Source organism: Cheilinus undulatus, linkage group 21 (assembly GCF_018320785.1).
Source record: "Cheilinus undulatus linkage group 21, ASM1832078v1, whole genome shotgun sequence".
Taxonomy (NCBI): Eukaryota; Metazoa; Chordata; class Actinopteri; order Labriformes; family Labridae; genus Cheilinus; species Cheilinus undulatus.
The window spans coordinates 40,408,088-40,428,584 of record NC_054885.1 but is presented as its reverse complement, the minus strand read 5'-3'; the positions used below and the strand labels follow the sequence as shown (position 1 = coordinate 40,428,584).

General features: G+C 42.5%; 1 protein-coding gene across 2 annotated transcripts; it reads right to left on the bottom strand.

The window, feature by feature from the left end:
• Nucleotides 1–351: 351 nt before the first annotated feature.
• gdpd3a (glycerophosphodiester phosphodiesterase domain containing 3a) lies at nt 352–13,500 on the bottom strand. Of its 2 annotated transcripts, XM_041816749.1 has the most exons (11): nt 13,391–13,500; nt 13,117–13,316; nt 11,191–11,233; nt 10,783–10,918; nt 10,356–10,401; nt 10,134–10,252; nt 8,764–8,853; nt 7,042–7,175; nt 6,695–6,754; nt 6,487–6,538; nt 352–1,636 (listed from the first exon to the last, which is right to left on the bottom strand). In XM_041816749.1, exons 2-11 carry the CDS (start codon nt 13,253–13,255, stop codon nt 1,508–1,510), a joined length of 948 nt encoding a protein of 315 aa, XP_041672683.1. In that variant the 5' UTR covers nt 13,256–13,316; nt 13,391–13,500; the 3' UTR covers nt 352–1,507. The 2 variants fall into 2 exon arrangements, with proteins under 2 accessions (XP_041672683.1, XP_041672682.1); XM_041816748.1 differs by having other exon boundaries at nt 13,117–13,489.
• Nucleotides 13,501–20,497: the final 6,997 nt, after the last annotated feature.

The window sequence follows — 20,497 nt, the reverse complement described above, 5'->3', positions numbered from 1 at the left end:
TTCATTGATCTTGATTTTCTACATGAAAATGTGAGATTTTTAAAAATGTAACTAAAGTAGATCAGTATTGTGCTGCCCTGCAATGACACTCTAAGGTTGAAATTTTCAATTTCCAGGTATTTCACTGAGTGCCTGATAAAGGGTTAATAATATATGTAAACCTCATTTATGCATGAAAAATCATTTTCTTTCCCTCATGTTTATGCAACAGTTGTTCTATTTTCTTTCTAATAACACAAATAAAACAAATAAATGAGGATTTAAAAGAATATATTAGTGTTTCTAGGTCATTTTTTTTAGTGTAGCTTTTACCAACGAAATAAAGAGAAAGAACTTCAGTCACAGTCAAAACATAGTCACGTTTACTCTCTTATCAGGGCCAGTGGGATGTCAGGTGACACCGTTCAGCTGGTTAAGCATTAACACTGGAACGTTTCTTCAAACAGAGCACAGAATTAACACAAAGCATCAGACAACAGGAGTTTATGTGACTTCACATGAAGGTATATTATGAACAGATACATTTTAATAAGGCTCAGACTTACAGAAAAGGGAATTCCTTCAAGATTAAATGAGTTATTTATAAATGTGGGATTCCTTCAGTGATTAAAAAAAAAGCTTTTCTAGTTTAAATGTTCAGAATAAACAGTCAGAGTTAATGCCTGGTACCTCACACAATGTGACCTGCTGAATTCTACTAGTAAACCCAGAGCATCATGTTGGTCTGGTCTTGATCAGAGTGATGGTCTCTCTTTTAAGAGATCTGGATTATTAGTCTCAGCTCAGTAGTAAGAGCCGCTCTCCTTTAGAGACTCCTTTAAAGCTCTTTGGTGCCATTAAACCTTGTTTGTGTCTTTACAACAACAAAAATGGAAAACTGAAGCTGTCTCTCAAACTGGAGCTGCTCCAGTTGTTCACAGAAGGAGTCAGCTTTCTGAACCAGAGGTCCGACTGCTGCTGACATGGCGTGCTCTTTACAACACCAAACATTTGCATTTTTATGTGGACAGAACTGAGACGAGGTGTGGACGGGATTCTGAAAGAAGGAGGAAAACCTCGGTAGTGAGTGTGGACCTGGTCTGAGTGAACCACTGCTGCTCCATCTTCACATTACAGGTCTTAACTAAAAATCTGATTTTAATCTTTGGAACCTTTTTCTACTATCGATCATTGAAACAGCAGGGGATTAACCATTTTAACACAAACTAATGACATGTGAATCAGGAACATTTGTTTGGTTTTTGCAACACGTTTGGCTCTAATCAGAACAATGGCTTCATCTTTGAAAGTGTCTCCACTGTTAAACACTGACAGATAACCTTATCAATACTGTTAGAAGACTGAGATAAAAGTGTGAAGGGAGAGTTTTCTTCCTCCTCCAGGTTGTCTAATATTTAACTCTTCCACAATCAGATCAAAACAGCCACGCTCTTCTTCTTCTTCTTTAACAGTTTTGTCCTTTCACAGCTGCCGTTCCCTGAACTTTGTTGTTTTTGTTTAATCCGTCTCAGTCCTGGTTTCTGTTCCTGCTGAGGAAGTTTGACAGAAGAGTCGGATAATCGGTCATCACTCCCGTTGCTCCGATGTCGAACGCAGCCTTTATGTCCTCGTCTTCATTACAGACGAACAGATGAACCTGAAGGCAACACAGACAACAGGCAGCTGGGATAACAAAGATGTTACTATATTTATTTCTCATATATACATATATATATATATATACACATATATATATATACATACACATATATACATACACATATATATATATATACATATATATACATACACATATATACATATATATATACATACACATATATACATATATATATACATACACATATATATATATACATATATATACATACACATATATACATACACATATATATATACATACACATATATATATTTACATATATATTTACATATATATTTACATATATATACATATATATGTATATACACATATATATATACATATATATATAAACCTATATATACATATATATACATATATATGTATATATATATACAGACATATATATATACACATATATATACACATATATATATATACATATATATACACATATATATATATATATATACATATATATGTATATATAAAAATATATATACATATATAAACCTATATATACATATATATACATATATATATACACATATATATACACACGTATATATACACACATATATACACACATATATATATACACACATATATATACACACACATATATATACACACATATATATATACACACATATATATATACACACATATATATATACACACATATATATATACACACATATATATATACATATATATACACACATATATATATACATATACACACACACATACATATATATGTATGTATATATATATATATATATATATATATATATATATATATATAATTTATAATTATTATTTTCGTATTTATTTTTATTATCATTGTTATTAGTTATTATTATTATTAGCATTATTAATATTATTATTATTCCTTTTTTATTATTATTAGCATTATTATTATATTTAGTACAAATATTATTGTTACTATCATTATTGCTAATATTACTATTATTATTACTGTTATCATCATAATTATTATTAGCATTATTATTATATTTTATTATTACATCTATTATTATGCTTTTTTGAAAACTGCTGCAGAAAATAAAAGTTTATTTCTGCTGGAGTCACTGATGATTTTATATAAAGAATGTATGAGAGAATTTCTACTCCATGATAAAAATGTCCCCTCCCTGAGCTGCCACCTTAACATGGTGGAGGGGTTTGCTTGTCCCAAGGATCCTGGGAGCTATGTTGTCCAGGGCTTCATGCCCCTGGTAGGGTCTTCCAAGGCAAACAGGTCCTGGGTGAGGGACCAGACGAGCGCAGCTCAAGGACCGTATATGGCAGAACGGCAGGAAGGATTCAGATCTCCCTTGCCCGGACGTGGGTCACCGGGGCCCCCTCCTGGAGCCAGGCCTGGGAGTGGGGCTCGATGGCAAGCGCCTGGTGGCTGGGTCTGCACCCATTGGGCCCAGTCGGGCACAGCCTGAAGAGGCATTGTGGGGCCCCCCCTCCCATGGACTCACCACCCGTAGGAGGGGCCATAGAGGTCGGGTGCGGTGTGAGCTGGGTGGCGGCCGAAGGCGGGGACCTTGGCGGTCCGATCCTCGGCTGCAGAGGCTGGCTCTGGGGACATGGAACGTCACCTTTCTGGTGGGGAAGGAGCCTGAGCTTGTGTGTGAGGTTGAGCGGTACCAGTTAGATATAGTTGGTCTTACCTTGACGCACAGCTTGGGCTCTGGAACCAGTCCTCTTGAGAGGGGTTGGACTCTTTTCCACTCTGGAGTTGCACCTGGTGAGAGGCGCCGAGCAGGTGTGGGCATACTGATTGCCCCCACGCTGGCAGCCTGTACATTGGGGTTTGCCCCGGTGGACGAAAGGGTAGCCTCCCTCCGCCTCCGGGTGGGGGGATGGGTCCTGACTGTTGTTTGTGCGTATGCACCGAACAGCAGCTCAGAGTACCCACCCTTTTTGGAGTCGCTGGAGGGGGTGCTGGAGAGTGCTCCTTCCGGGGACTCCATCGTCCTGCTGGGAGACCTCAATGCTCATGTGGGCAACGACAGTGAGACCTGGAAGGGGGTGATTGGGAGGAACGGCCCCCCTGATCTGAACCCGAGTGGTGTTCTGTTGCTGGACTTCTGTGCTCATCATGGGATGTCTATAACGAACACCATGTTCAGGCATAAGGGTGTCCATATGTGCACTTGGCACCAGGACACCCTAGGTCGCAGTTCGATGATCGACTTTGTAGTCGTATCATCGGACTTGCGGCCACATGTCCTGGACACTCGGGTAAAGAGAGGGGCAGAGCTGTCAACTGATCACCACCTGGTGGTGAGTTGGCTCTGCTGGTGAGGGAGGAAGCCGGTCAGACCTGGCAGGCCCAAACGTATGGTGAGGGTCTGCTGGGAACGTCTGGCAGAGTCCCCTGTCAGAAGGCGCTTCAACTCTCACCTCCGACAGAGCTTCAACCACGTTCCGGGGGAGGCGGGGGACATTGAGTCCGAGTGGGCCGTGTTCCGTGCCTCTATTGTCGAGGCGGCTGATAGGAGCTGCGGCCGTAAGGTGGTCGGTGCCTGTCGTGGCGGCAACCCCCGAACCCGCTGGTGGACACTGGCGGTGAGGGACGCCGTCAAGCTGAAGAAGGAGTCTTATCGGGCCTTTTTGGCCTGTGGGACTCCAGAGGCAGCTGACAGGTACCGGCAGGCCAAGCGGCTTGCGGCTTCAGAGGTTGCCAGGGCAAAAACTCGGACGTGGGAGGAGTTCGGAGAGGCCATGGAGAATGAATTCCGTACGGCTTCAAGAAGATTCTGGACCACCATCCGGCGTCTCAGGAGGGGGAAGCAGTGCGTTGTCAACACCTTGTACGGTGGAGATGGCGCACTGTTGACCTTGACTCGGGACGTTGTGGGTCGGTGGAAGGAATACTTCGAAGACCTCCTCAATCCCATATACACGCCTTCCGAGGAGGAAGCAGAGTCTGGGGACGCGGATGTGGGCTCTTCTATCTCTGGGGCCGAGGTCGCCGAGGTGGTCAGAAAGCTCCTCGGTGACAGGGCCCCGGGGGTGGATGAGATCCGCCCTGAGTTCCTCAAGGCTCTTGATGTTGTGGGGCTGTCGTGGCTGACACGCCTTTGCAACATCGCGTGGACATCAGGGACAGTGCCCCTGGACTGGCAGACTGGGGTGGTGGTTCCCCTCTTTAAGAAGGAGGACCGGAGGGTGTGTTCCAATTATAGAGGGATCACACTCCTCAGCCTCCCCGGTAAGGTCTATTCAGGGGTCCTGGAGAGGAGGGTCCGTCGGATAGTCGATCCTCAGATTCAGGAGGAGCAATGTGGTTTTCGTCCTGGCCGTGGAACAGTGGACCAGCTCTACACCCTCGGTAGGGTCCTAGAGGGTGCATGGGAGTTTGCCCAACCAGTCTACATGTGTTTTGTGGATCTGGAGAAGGCATTCGACCATGTCCCACGGGGAGTATGGGGTGCCGGACCCCCTGAAAAGGGCAGTTCGGTCCCTGTACGACCGGTGCCAGAGTTTGGTCCGCATTGCCAGAAGTAAGTCGGACTCGTTCCCAGTGCGTGTTGGACTCCGCCAGGGCTGCCCTTTGTCACCGGTTCTGTTCATAACTTTTATGGACAGAATTTCTAGGCGCAGCCAGGGTGTTGAGGGCGTCCGGTTTGGTGGCCTCAGGATTAGGTCTCTGCTTTTTGCAGATGATGTGGTTCTGTTGGCTTCATCAGGCCGTGACCTTCAGCTCTCACTGGAACGGTTCGCAACCGAGTGTGAAGCGGCTGGGATGAGAATCAGCACCTCCAAATCTGAGACCATGGTCCTCAGTCGGATAAGGGTGGAATGCCCTCTCCAGGTTGGGAATGAGATCCTGCCCCAAGTGGAGGAGTTCAAGTATCTGGGGGTCTTGTTCACGAGTGAGGGAAGAATGGAGCGAGAGATCGACAGACAGATCGGTGCAGCGTCAGCAGCGATGCGGTCTCTGCATCGGTCTGTCATGGTGAAGAAAGAGCTGAGTCGAAAGGCGAAGCTCTCGATTTACTGGTCGATCTATGTTCCCACCCTCACCTATGGTCATGAGCGGTGGGTAGTGACTGAAAGAACGAGATCACGGATACAGGCAGCTGAAATGAGTTTCCTCCGCAGGGTGTCTGGGCTCTCCCTTAGAGATAGGGTGAGAAGCTCGGTCATCCGGGAGAGACTCGGAGTAGAGCCGCTGCTCCTCCACGTTGAGAGGAGCCAGATGAGGTGGCTCGGGCATCTAGTCCGGATGCCTCCTGGACGCCTCCCTGGTGAGGTGTTCCGGGCAAGTCCCACTGGGAGGAGGCCCCGGGGAAGACCCAGGACACGCTGGAGAGACTATGTCGCTCGGCTGGCCTGGGAACGCCTCGGGATCCCCTGGGAAGAGCTGGATGAAGTGGCCGGGGAGAGGGGAGTCTGGGCTTCCCTGCTTAGGCTGCTGCCCCCGCGACCCGATCTCGGTTAAGCGGAAGAAGATGGATGGATGGATGATAAAAATATAACATCCCCAAATTAGGTCATATTAGGTCTGATTAATGAGTATGTTAAGGCCTTTAAATTCCAAATAGTTGAGGCCTTAGGTTAAGCGTAAATGTAGGAATAGAAGCGCTCCTCAAGGCAGCACAAGGAATAAAAGGATGCCATTATAATGCTTTCACAATGAAGTGACAAAGAGAAGAAAGCAAAACAGGAGATAAACTAAAACGGAATAAATACCACCTTAAATTAGAGCCAAACTAAACTCTCTGAGTTTGCATGAAACTCAATGCAAACTTTCAGTCAGATTTTTTAAAAGTTTAATAAATGATAAAAACCTGCAAAGCTGAATGGTTAATGGTTCCTACCTGAATTCCTCGGGCTGAGAGGTGATCAAACAGACTTTTCCTCATGGTGACTCTACGATAAAAGCAGGAATAATCACATTTAGATTCACTTTAATGAACAACCCTCCAGGATTTCATCTTAAAGTAGTAAATCATCATCAGTGTTGCTCCTAATGTTCTGATTCTGCATGAGAGCATCTCTACTCTGACAAACATTTGAATTCCTCACTTCTCTAACAGAGCGATGACCAGTTTGTTCCTCAGGAGGCCTTTTTCAGGGATGAACGTCCTGCAGAAAACAGAAACAATAACCAAAGCTGTGACAGGACACAAAAACAAACATTAAACCAGGCGCTGTTACTCCCTGCCTCTGCCTGATAGAAACACAGCCTCTGATTCTGCAGGCTAGGTTGTAAATTTAGGGTTTTTAGGGTAAAGTCCATGTTGTTGTCATAAATATCCTCTCAGCAAAAGGGTTATAAAGACATTTATCATACTCTAAAATGGTTGTAAGAAAGAAAATGAAAGCTGATTAAAGATGAATGTTTAAATAGTGAAGTGTGAGTCCTGGCCCACCTGTTGATGATTCTGGGCAGGTAGAACTGCAGTAAACTTTCTCCTAGAGGAACAAACGGCAGCAGGCCGCTGTAGTAGAGGAGGAGGAGGAGAACGCCACGACTCACAGTGAAACTGTACGGCATCGAGCTGTTCTATAGGAGAGAGGATAGAAGTTTATGAAGGGTTCAATGTTGAGGCCCAAACTCTGGCATTCCAGAGACAAACTCCCCCTGGAAATGTTTGGCAGTTTGATTCATGATTTTTCAGCCGTCTTAAAGTTCACATATTATGCAAAAATCGCTTTTTCAGGCTTTTCTAACCAAAATATTTGCCCCCAGCCTGTCCACAACCCCCCAAAGAATCAGAAAAATCCTTTCCTTCCCTCCCTCTCTTTCTTCACCTTTCAGATTTTCCCCTCATGAGGTCATGTGGGGAGTTAGCCCCACCCCCAGGTTTGGTTGGCTCGCCCCGCTTTGTATGAAGGTTTTGCCCTCATCTCCTGATCCTCCTCTCAGCTGCCACCTGAAAAGAGGATCAGGAGAGCCACATCCATTTCCTGAGAGGGGTGGAGTCAGACAGCTCATTAACATTTAAAGGCACAGACAGAAACAGCTGGTTCTGAGCAGGGCTGAAACAGAGGAGTTTTTAGACATGCAGAAATCAATACTGGAGTGTTTTTACAGGAACAAACTTCACAGGCATGTTTTTGGGACCTCTGAGACCGATATAAACTTGTCTTAAAGGGTAACATATGTGACCTTTAATGCAGATTTAGAATTGAATGTCAACAGATTAAAACAGCATTTGGGACACCTTTAAACATTATTTTTCAGCTAACATAATTTTTAATATCTTTTTTCTGAAAGTTGTCATTGTGAAACCAACATACTGAAGATCAATAACTTTGACTCCTGCCTCCTTTAGCTCTTCATGATCCACGGTAGCACCGGCGCTCCCAATCATTTCTATCTTTAACCACAGGTGGAATTGCAACCAAATGAGATAGAGCAATAAGTCTTTTTGCATATAAAACCGGAGGAGTAACACTAACATATCACACCTTCAGTGAGTCCCAGAGTACTGTTTCCTTCCAGAGATATCCTTGTAATAAGCGCATACATCAAAAACAATATACTATAATATAACCGGACCGTTGCCTTTCACAGCACTTCCTACTTTACGTGTATGCGATGACATATGATGACGTTTTGACTGCATGAAACCTATCGCGTTGTTTTCTTGCAAGTCATGAGTCACTGTTGCTTTTGTTTCAACATGGTCTTCTGCAAACACATGTATGCTCAAAAGTATCTGGCACACTTAGAGATTTGATTGCACTACTGTGAATAGTTTACTTTTTATAAACATGCAGTCTTCTTGCAAATTGAGCACAATTTTATTTCATCTTTGTTTTTGCTTTCTATGGTAGGTCTTTTATGCTGCAGTGTGTAGAAGGTGTTACATAGAAATGGTTTGATTTTATCAGTTAGGCTGCAAGAATGAAGTTTTCTTGTGAGATTAGTAAGGTTTGTTTATTATCATCTATTTCTCTGCAGTTATCCATCATAACACTCAGCAGAAATAGACTCAATATCAAACTAAAAGATTCAGGACTTCCTCAGGCTATGGTTCATATCGCTAATCTGAAAGGCTGCTGTATTCTTGCAGGGTAAAAATGTCCCAGAGGGTTCTAACTGAGCATAATGATGTGCCTCTGTCTCCCCCTGGTGGATGATTTACCGTTTGGCGGCATCTCCTCATGATGTTGGAGTTGACGGTGGCCCACACAGTGATTTCATCTCTGTTATAACATTTAACCAGATCAGAAACCTGCACAGAAGAGAGGAATAAAGATGAGAAAACTAAAGATATATCTGCAGGAGTATTTGGTTATTTTTCTTCAAATAAAACAAACGGCAGGTTCATTTAGGATCGTATCTCACTACTGATAGAGAAAAGAGGAAGAGATAGAAATAAAAATACAACAGAATAAACTCAGACACAAACAACGATCCAAGCCACACACAGAAACCCATAAAAAAATTACCAGACGAGCATTTTAACATTTTAGCATTTTCATTTAATCACAAAAATACACAAAAATGTCTGGATGTTTATGGAAGACAAACTCTTGCAAAAACAAAATAAGATAAATATAAAGGAGGTTTTCAGAAAAACAGAGACAGCAAAGTGAAGAAAGAATGGAAAGAAAAAATTAATGTGTAAGCAGGGCAATGAATATTTAAATGGATATTTAAACAGATGTGAGAATGAGACAAATAAAGAAAATTAAAGGATTTGGATGTGCAGACATAATTCCCACTGCAAACAAAAGCAATTTATGTCATTACTATGCAGTTTTACAAAATTGCATAACAGTAATAATAATAAAAACAAAAGATCTTTGTTTTCAGGGCAGAAGTTTTGAGGTAGGGTGGTTAAAACTTTGCAATGATTGTGGAAAAATTCAACATGACATGTTTGATACCACCGCACAATAACAGATGTTCTTGCTAAACATAATTGAGTGATTTATGTTTAAAATGCCAAAAAAAATGTAGGCAAATTCCTGCACAAATGTCACAAAAACAAATGTGGAACTGAAACACTGCTGACGTTTTGGTGCATTTTAGACACTGTTCAGGTTTTATCAGAGTTTCTGTTGGTTTTTCTTCTCTGATGCACCTGTCATTTAAATTAAATGTAATTTATTTGAGCTTATACTCTCTGTCATTAAAATGAAGTGGATTAAATCACTTAGTAATAAAAGGGATCAGAAATTTCAACATCTTTAGTCTAAGGAGGAATGCGAAATGTCTGATATCCACATGCAGAGTCTTTTTAAATCTAAGTTTGGATTTTAGCTGTCATTTTTAAACAGATGAAGTTTATCTTTGGGACGTCAGGCTCCTTGTTTGGTCTTCAGGGAAGGCAGAGCTGAAAGGCGTTAGAGGTCATCTCAAATAGATGTTTGAGACACAGGTAGACCAGGTAGAAAAGCTAAAAATAGATGTTTTTTAGGAGCTGCAGCTCTCTGAATGAAGTGGAACAAAGATGGGAGAAGCATCTCAACAGTCTCAAAGTGAGGACATTTTTTTAGTGAACTGCACCTTTTCTATGAGCTGACTGTTGTTCTCTTTGATCTCAATGCTGATCGGCATCCTGGGAAACTTCCTGAACAAATCCTCCAGCAGAGCAAATTTCCTGTCTGCCCCGCTGCTGAAACGTCCTGCAGATAGAAAAACAATCAGAGGAGATAAACTCAGAGAAGCTGACCTACTTCTTCAATACGAGCTGAAAGTTAATGATTAGAAGGTCCAGGAGAAACTCACCGGCATAAAATGTCACCTCCAGCCTCTCCTTATACGGAGGAAGGTCCTGAAAACAGAAATATGGCACGTTATTATGAGATTATTGTTCAGTCTAAATCTGTTGTGGGTTAAGAGGAGGGATATGAATAATGCAGAGGCTAAAGTCCTCATTTACTGGTTGCAGGATCAAAGCCCAGTCCTTATACTGGTTGGTGCACTGCTGGACTCAGAGGTGGAAGGAAAAATGAATATGTTGCATTGAAGAATATATGTTGCACTATTGGAAACATACAATTCTCTGCAGAAACATATCAAGGTCACTGGTGGAATGAAGAGGAATTATTTCCTGGGGCTTGGTAGAGAACAGGAGGCTGATAGGAGGAATAAATATCTATTTGTACCTGTGCACCAGGTGTAATATCGGCTCCTATGACATCTACACTCCCACCTGTAGGTTTAATGAAGACATGGTGGCGTCATGTCCGGTCTCTCTTAGCAGATTCTCGTCATGTGACACCACCACGTGTCCGTCATGTGTCAGGTGACAGTCGAGCTCCAGCATCTGTGTTCCCTGCTCAACGGCACTGCAGATGGAGGACAGACAGGACGGTGTGGCTGAACATGTGGTTTATCTTTCTACTGTAGATGTGATTATAGATCAGAGAGCTTAGAATAAAGGTGTTCATCTATCAGTGAAAACAGGCAAAATCAAACCAATCAGGTTTGACTGTTAATCCAGGGACATCCCTAGTGGATGACATACTTCCTGTTGATCAGAATGTAATAAAGCTTATCTAACAGAAAAAAAACTGTCCCTTTAAATCCAAAGACAGTAAATCTTGAGTTTTATACTCACTGTGTGAACGCCTCCATTGTGCTCTCTATCCGCTCTCCACATCCTGGGAACAAAACGAGACGCTTGTTACAGCTATGACCTACGACCTGGCATCCTCATACGAGGACAGACCATTCAGGGCTCCCTGCACCATTGCTCTTCATTTTACTGAACTTTGACCTGCTGGCCTCACTTATGGACACTTGGTCTCTCATCTTATGGTCACAGAAGCTTATTACAGTAATCAGTGTCCATCAAAGATGGCTGCCATTCTAGATAAAACGCTTTAGAGCTGATCTTCAAAACTGATCAAGGTACCAAAACTCTTCAAATTTTATGATTGAACTTGTTAATTTGTAGTTTTCTTAACAGTAAGAGGCTCTAACACCGCTAAACAGGGAACATATGTTAAAATCACTTTTTCACTCTTACACAGACATGTGCCCCTGGCCTGTCCACGATCCCCTCAAGTACCAGAGAAATCCATTTCCTCCCCCCTCTTTTTCTCCACCTTTCAGAAAATGTGTGCTGAAACAAGCCGTTCTCAGATTTTCCCCTCATGATGTCATGAGAGGAGTTAGCCCCGCCTCCAGGTTTAGTTGTCCCTCCCCTCTTGAAAGAAAGTTCCACCCTCTTCTCCTGATACTCCTCTCAGTTGGCAGCTGAGAGGAGGATCAGGAGAGCCACGTTCATTTCCTGAGAGGGGCGGAGTCAGACAGGTCATTAACATTTAAAGCCACAGACACAGAAACCACTCATTCTGAGCAGAGCTGAAACAGAGGGGCTTTTAGACATGCAAGAATCCAACAGTGGAGTGTTTTCTCATCAACAACCTTCACAGACATGTTTTGGGGACCTCTGAGACCGGTATAAACTTGTCTTAAAGGGGGAATATATGTGACCTTTAACCTAGAGTAAACTAAGGAAATGTAGCCAGGGCAGATTTTGGAAAGAAACCAACAGCTAACGAGTAACCGTGAGTATAAATGCCTACTGAATGGGGTACAAACTAGCTTGTATGGGATATCCAGGGCATTTTTCTCTCTCCATGGTGTTATACAGTAAAGTAAACCCTCCATCCTCATGTGAGGACATCGTTTCTTTAGACTACCTGCTGTTAAAATACAAAGTTTAGTTATTATACTTTATCAAGTCCTATCAGAGGTGGATAAAGTATAGAACTATTTTAGTTACTCTGGTTCAAATTTACTGAAGAAAAATAAAAGTTCTAGTCCATAAATCTACTCAAATAAAACTAAAATGTATTTATTTAAAGTTTACTTTAGTACAGGATATCTGCTGAGGAGTTTTACATTTAAATACCATCTTTTCTTTTATGCAACAAGAGAACAGATCTCCAACCAGGTTGTTCAGGTGAAGTCACAGCTTTATAATAAAGTCAGTTACACAGCAAAACTGTTTAAGGGGTTAAAGCCGACACTAATGTCGGTGATCCACACTAAATATTATTAGACTGAACTTTGAACAAATTAAATCTCTGACAGTCTGACAGAGCTGCAGGAACTCTAGAAACCTGTGCCAAGGTGGGTCTCCTCTGAAGAACACCATATCTGCTCTGCTAACTCAGTGGACAACTTCACTCATGGTGCAAAAGCATCATTCCACCAGAAACATGAAAAAACAACCCCAGCAACACATATAGATACGTCTACACTCTGCCCAAGGGCATGATGGGAAACTTAGCTTAAATGATTTGCCTCTTCACAGAGTTGAACTCACGCTGGTGGATCAACACTGACGACTATTTCACTCAGAGAGGAGCTAAAACTAAAGTTTAAATCTGCGATATCAACCCTCCTGTTTTCACTGTTGATGGATGTGATGCTGAAACCTTAAAAACAGGCTGTATTCCCTGGCCCTATCAGCAGAAACCTTCACTCTCTCTCCTACATTGATTTCCTGCAGGCTTGCCGTGTGGCGTCTTACCTCCTCGGTGTGAGATGTGCGTGCAGTAGAAGGCCGTGCGTTTCTTCCTGTGCAGAATGAGCGGGTTCTTCAGCAGGTACACTGAGGTCAGAGCGTATCCACCCAGAGCAGGGAGGATGAAGAACATGAAACTGCTCATCCTCCTCCTTCAGACACAAATCCACAGAGTCTGACTGCAGGATCACGGTGAGGAGATCAAACTGAAGAAGGGAAGGGAAAGGTTTCAAGCTCTGCAGAGGTTCATGTAGAAGAGATCAGACTCACAAACACCAACCTTTCCCCTTCTTCTTCTTTGAAACTCCAGAAAAATAAAACTGGACAGACGAGTACGAGCAGAGAAACTCTCCTTCTGCTCCTCTCTGAGGCTCCTGGAACTCACAGAGCTGTAAAATCTGTTAATAAAGGACCAGCAGCTCACCTGCAGCTCACCTTCCTCTCTCTCTCTCTCCCTCACTCTCTCTCTGGCCTCTCCCCTCCCTGTGGCAACAATACTCTCCCTGTCTCTTTACTCTGCTGTTGTTAACCTGTCGTTGTACTCGATCACTACACACATACCAACACTCCCACGCAGATTCTTTTGTCGTCTCTTTTGTTTGAGATCGTTTGTTCCTTTGTCTCCTACTTCCTGATGTTAGAATAACAACAAAACTACCTGGCAATTGTTTATGTTTGACTAGGAGGACCTTCAAACTCCAGGATTTATGAATACAAGCCCAAATTCCAAAAAAGTTGGGGCGCCATGTAAAATGCAGAGTAAAACACAAGTTGTCAAATCTCATAAACCTGTATTCAATGATGTTGAAAATTTACTAAAAATATTAGCTCGTTTTGAATTTGATGGTGGAAAAACATCTCAAAAAGTAGGGACGGGGCAACAAGAGGCTGGAAAAGTAAGTGGTGGTAATGGAAAACAGCTGCAGGAGAGTTTCACAACTAGTTAGGTTAATTATCAACAGGTCAGTCACATGACTGGGTATAAAAGGAGCCTTTTAGAGAGGCAGAGTCTCTCAAGTAAAGATGGGCAGAGGTTCACCGGTCTGAGAAAACCAGAGTCTTAAATTATGGAACAATTTTAGAAAAATGTCTGAAGACTTTGAATCTCCCTCCGTCTACAGTCCATAATATCATCAACAGATTCAGAGAATCTGGAGAAATCTCTGAGAGAGGGACAAGGCTGAAGGGGCCCTCAGGGGCCACTGCATTAAAAACAGGTATGATTCTGCACTGAAATCATTGCATGGGCTCAGGAACATTCCAGAAATCATCACCTGTCAACACAGTTGGCTGTGCCATCCACCAATGACAGTTAAAGCTGGATCATGGAGAGAAGAAGCCATATGTGAACAGGATCCAGAAACACCACCGTCTTCTCTGGACCAAAGCTCATTTAACATGGACTGAGGAAAGATGGAAAACTGTTCTGTGGTCAGAGGAAACCTTGTGAGCCGTGTGAGCCGTGTGAGAATGAAAACTTCCAGAAGGTAAAAAATAAAACATGAGCAGTTCTTGTATCGTTTCCCTCCAAACAGGACGGGACATAGCCATGAAGGCTGCAGCAGGTCTGTCATCAGTCTTTGAGCATGTTTGACAAAGGGGTCGGGTTCCTGTGAGGAGGAATGTAAACTCAGCTCCGACCCAGGAATATGAAAACAGCCTCACGTCTGCAGGCTCTCCTGCTTTTTAAATTCACAGTACCAAGTCAGCAGAGCATCGTGCTGCATTGTTCCACTTCTAAAGCAAAGCAGGAATGTTTTGGACAATGGAGCAACAGGCTGAGCTCGCTCTCAAACGCTGCTTTCTAACAACAGGCCGATGCATTCACAGACCGATCCAGAGGTTTCTCACTCTCACAGGCTGAGACAGACAGGTAGATTGTGTTCCAGGTGTTTCTGTTTGCAGACAAGTTGTTGATTTATAAGGAGGCATAATTCTGTCTCTGAAAAGTCTAAAGTTCCCAGAGTTGACAGGACGGGGGGAATCTGTGCTCAGACATGTCAGGAAGGAGGGGAACGCTGCGAGGCAGGACGAGCAGGTTAGCTGTCAGCTGAGAGGACAAACTGATGGATTCCCACGACTGCTACAATCCTGGGCCAAATTTCACAATAAGAATGTCTTTAAATCCTGATTTACTCAGCTCCACAAAATGACTGAGATAAATCCTTACAGTTAGTCTGTCTTCCTCCTGACTGTTAGAATTTAGAGCCATAATTTAAAGGTCAGAGATTCAACTCCTGCAGACCAGCTCTGCCAATACCACAATCTGGGACACCTGCTGGGTGGACAAGGTGTCAATTTATATCCTTCTGTCATTTTATAGTTGTTATTTTTCTGAAAGTACAAACCCCAACTCAAAAAAGTTGGGACACTGTGTGAAATGTGAATAAAAACAGAATGCAGTGATTTATAAACCTATTTGACAGCACAAAGATGAGATATTACATGTTCAAACTGAGAAATGTTATTGTTTTCTGCAAATATACACACATTCTTCATTTGATGCCTGCAACACACTCCAAAAAAGTTAGGACAGGGGCGCGTGCACCACTGTGTTCCATCACCTTTTCTTCCAACACTATGTAAACGACTGAAGGCAGTTTGACAGTAGACTTCTGTCCTATTCTACTTGATGTCTTCATAATCAGGCTTGTCTAGGCCTCGCCCTCTTTCACTGTGAAGCCATGCTGTTGGGACTTGTGCAGAGTGTATCTAAATAAGCAGAGATATTCTTGAAAAACTCATCGTCTGGATGGAAGGATATCTCGCTCCAAATCCTGGATGCACCTCTCAGTAGCTCACCTCATATGGGTTGCCAAGGACCTGCTGGGCTGGTCCAGACGTCAGGGGAGACCGCGTGCATTGTGTGGAGGGGTCAACTGGGATGATACCTGGAGAGCTTGGGCTCCTGGAGGATGGCCATCAGAAGCCGGAGAAGTACAGGAGTGAAAAGCCAAACATACTCCCATACCTGAGCCGACCTGACGAAGCAGTGGGACCAAATCAGGGTTAAGTGTCTTGCCTATAAGTTGACATGTGACTGCAGGAGGTGGGGCTCCAACCCTTGACCTTCTGATTGCAGGAAGATTGGCTCTACCTACTGAACCACAGCCGCCCTTTGTGCAGAATTCAGAATCTTTTGTGCTTGTTTTGCATCATTTGGTAGCTTTTTTACTCCACTGATTTTTTTTTTCTTTGCATTTGATGTTTGTCATTGTGTGTCCCTACCATTGTGGTGCCTCACTTAGAGGAGATTTAGTGGCTAGTTTCCTTTTCTTTGCTTTTAAGAAATATCTACAGACTCCTCATTCTAAGCTTGTGATTCTGCGTTTCACCCTCTGCTTCTAGGAGTCACATGAAAGAGAAAAAACAGGATTAAATGCTGAAAAAAACATCCAAAAGCATGTTTAACAGTATCAGGAAATTTTATTTAATTATATGTATATAATTCTGTTCCTTTGTTAATCGTTTAATTCATAATACCCATAGAATATACAGACTAGAACCCTCAATAACTCATATCTCTTTGACGATCTACGTATATCCTCTTTAAAATAACTCCTTTAATAACATCTTTGAGGGGAAACCAAAGAAAAACAGATTTTAAACACTGCCATTAACAACCACGCCCAGAACAAAGAAAAATACAGTTAAAAACAAACTAATCATTAAAAAAATGATACAACTTTAGCTCCCTTTTGTGTAAAAAATAAAATACAACAACCCACCTTAATAACAACAGTAGCATTAATAAGAACAGCCATTTAAAAACAACCATATACGGAAAGCTTGTAACGGACTGGCCCATACTTTATGAATGTTTGTGGTGTTCAAGTGCAACTTTTTCACACACACACACACACACACACACACACACACACACAGCTACTCCTCAGAAAGAGAGGGCGAGTGTGCCAGTGTGGATACCCAGTGAGACGTTCAGAGAAGGAAACATAAAAAAGCCAGCAGGGTCTGGATTTCTGCTGCAGCGACGTACGAAGGGAGAATCTGTGCGTCTGTTTCAAAATAAAAATAGAAGTCTGAGGGATGTTAAACTGCAGGGAGAGGGCTGTACAAACTTTTAAAAACACGTACGAGACAAAAAGAGCCTTGGCTTTATGTTGCTGAGGAGCAGATTCACTTTCGCTTGACACAGACGATCCATGAATTTTCACACACAAAAACACACAAACGGCAGGTCAAACTTAAAGCTGAAGGACAAGACGGGAAAAAAATGACCATAATACTGACTCCAGAGGGAGGTGAGCGTGGCTGTGAGGACAAAGTGCAGGTGTGCTGATTGGGTTACGATCGGAGCGACTGTGGTCCATGGAAGGAGGAGAAAAAGAAGCAGAGAGAAGAGGGGAGGAGGAGGAGGCAGCCCTTTGAGTAAAGCGAGGAGGGGTCAGGAGGTTAAACTGAGGAGAATTAATGCCACAACATGCACCAAAACGCCTCACGCCGACCTATGAGCGCTGGCAGAGAAAAAAGCAGATGTCTGTTAGCATTAAAGGCCGGCCCTGACAGAGACAGACAGAATCCAGCACATATGTTGGTCTGTTTTTAGAAAGGAGGGAAGCGACACCTTAGATGGAGAATTAGTGCAGACTGATCTGGACCCATGGCGTGAAGAATGAGGAGATACATCCAGACGAAAACAGGAGGCTGTCAATGCTCACAGTCGACAGAAACGATGCACGATGAAGTGAGGAGAGAGGAGAGGAAACTGAAGCTCAAAACGAACCAGGGTTGTCTTGGCTTTGCACGGAGCAGGAACTCCTAAACAGCAAACTTGGCATGTCTGGGCTAGCTCTTATGATGCTGATCACACTGCCTTCATGTCTGATTAGAGCTGTAAAAGCTGGGACACAACTTCTCCTGCATTCAGAAGAACTAAAAATGTGTCAGGCTTTGAAATTTCACAAAAATATCACCAGAAAATAGACAATTTGGGTACTAGATCTGCAAAGTTGACTTTGAATTTTCAGTATTTTGGATATAATGCTTGAGAATGATAGATATGATATTCTAATGGTAGATGCAATGAAAGAAAGTTCATAAGCACTCCATAAGCACATCTTCCACACCGTCTAACTTGCACTAAAACATATGGGCAATACTTCTGTTTTGACTGATTCAGGCAGTGTACAGGAGCTTAGCTGCAGTTTTCGTTCATTTAAAACAAAGATGGAAGCCATTATTGGGGGCCTAGGACTTCTACATTAGATTCTTTAAAATCACACCAAAATAAACTCTGGTTTTGACCTTCCTAGTCATGTTGTTCTTTTAAAGGACATAAATACTTGACAGTTTTTACACAGAGACTAGTTAGACTAGCTCTGCATTATCAGTTGTTGCACGAGTTTCAAAATGAGAATTAAAACTCAAACTTGCTGAATATTGCATCAAATTTGTCTGACGAGTGCAGTAAAAAGCCTAAAAACTGAACTAATTAATGGATTCATAGCCGAACTAACTCTACAGATATGTAGTTTAGTTATCAGACATGAAGGCAGCTTTATCAGTAACGTGGTTTTAAAGCTTTAAGGAGGGGCTTTTCTTGTGGGTTTTCATTTGACTCTGGGTCATTTATGCATCATCAGCTCTGACGTTTACACTGCTAGAACTGTAAGGGGCCGGGAACTTTTGGAGAGAGTTGGTGTGTTTGTGCAGCAGGGCCCAGTGCCTAAATAAAGTTCCAGAGACTTGTTAGGACTTTGTAGCATTTCTGATTAGATGCAGCTTTTTATATTGACTTACTGCTTAATTTTCATGTTTCTAAGGGCCACTGTCACATTATCAACGACATTTGCAGGGAGGAAACTTTAAAGATGCACACACACTAGTCAATCCGGGCTGTGCCTGAGCATTTCTGACGTGAGTGTTGCAGGCTCAAGCATGGTACTCTTTCATGGCTCTGGCATGGATGAGTGGAGAGCTTTTAGATGCCCCAGAATAAGCCACAAAGTGCATTATGTCGCTGTTATGTTGTCTGTGTTGTAAATGTGATGACGTTTCTGTGCTAAGGCCTGGTGAGCTTGGAGCAATGTGAGTGCAGGTCAGCAGGGGGAGTAAGGACAGGTATGCTTCAGCCCGCCAGAGAAACCAGCCACAGCGAGAACGCACCCTTCATCAGCTGGAAAGAAGAGATCATAAACATGGAAATAAGACTTGTTCTTCTCTATCCTGCATGCAAATGCGCCACACAGAAAGCAGATAGGAATGTATAGGAAGATCATAACAGGATGGGAAGGCTGATGTACCAGGCCTTATTTTCCAGATCACTGCGAGCCTCTCTGCTCCAAAGCTTAACAAAGAAAGAAGGTGTGTTCACTGTAAACATGTTCATGTAAGAGAAAGTCGGTGTAACAGACATGTAGCGTAACACAGGAATGTAATATTGACACTGGAGCAGCTTTTTTTTATCACATTATAAAAAAGAAATATTCTGGGGCCAAAAGTGGACAAAAATACTTACAAACCTCCATGGAACTTTTATTAAATTAAGAATAAAAGATGATCTGGACCTTAACGCAGTTTGATCTGACAAGCTGCAGCGGATGAAACGACGTGGTCAAAAATCTGAAAATCGCAGACAAACAGAAACTGAGGAGGTCATTGTTCGGCTTTGGTAAACACTGATCAACATTTTCCTTAAATTTCTGGCGTTTTATGCACCAAACAATGAACAAACTGATCTTTAAAGCAACAGACAAAAGAAAAACCCTCCAAAGATGAAGGAGAGTCGACTTAGTCTGCCCTAGGAATAATTATTAGCTCAACTAAAGAGTTAAAAGTACAAAATTATTCTTAATAGCTCTGCAGCCAGGTTTCTGCATCTCTCAGCCACTTTGGTTCATATTTCACGAGTGCATGCATTCATACGACGATCAAACACGGACTCTTCTTTAAGAAAATAATAAATAAAGCAACAACAAAGGAATCCCTAAATCTGCCAACATGCCGGTAAACATCGAATGTTTGTTTTAAAATCAAGTGTTCAGAAAATGAGAGCGAATATAAACCCCGAAACTTACAGATACGACTGCGAACACATCCAAAAACACGTAAACAACAAACAAAACAGCAACAAGCACTCTAAAAAAACAACAAACAAACAAAAAGCGCTTCTATTTCTTTGTATGTACATCCACACGCCCGGTTAGATTCCCTTCTTTTAGCCCTCCATTTTTCCACGTTCTTATTTACACTGAGCATGATGAGTTATGGTGTCAGCTAATACAGTAGTTTGTGTTTTAACATGAGAGGAGACAGAGCAGCGAGAGGAGGAGAAATAAAGACAGAAGTATTACAGGAGACCAGAAAGAAGGAGAGAGGATGGAGAGTCTAACGGGACAGAAAGGAGACGGTAGACAGACTCTTCAAA

What these genes read in the sequence shown, in the direction of transcription:
- gdpd3a (XM_041816749.1), bottom strand. Translation starts at nt 13,255, where the DNA reads ATGAGCAGTTTCATGTTCTTCATCCTCCCTGCTCTGGGTGGATACGCT. An exon ending in GCACATCTCACACCGAGGAG is followed by an intron (nt 11,234 to 13,116) that starts GTAAGACGCCAC and finishes TTTTGTTCCCAG; the next exon opens with GATGTGGAGAGCGGATAGAG. An exon ending in TGAGGAGATGCCGCCAAACG is followed by an intron (nt 7,176 to 8,763) that starts GTAAATCATCCA and finishes TCTCTCCTATAG; the next exon opens with AACAGCTCGATGCCGTACAG.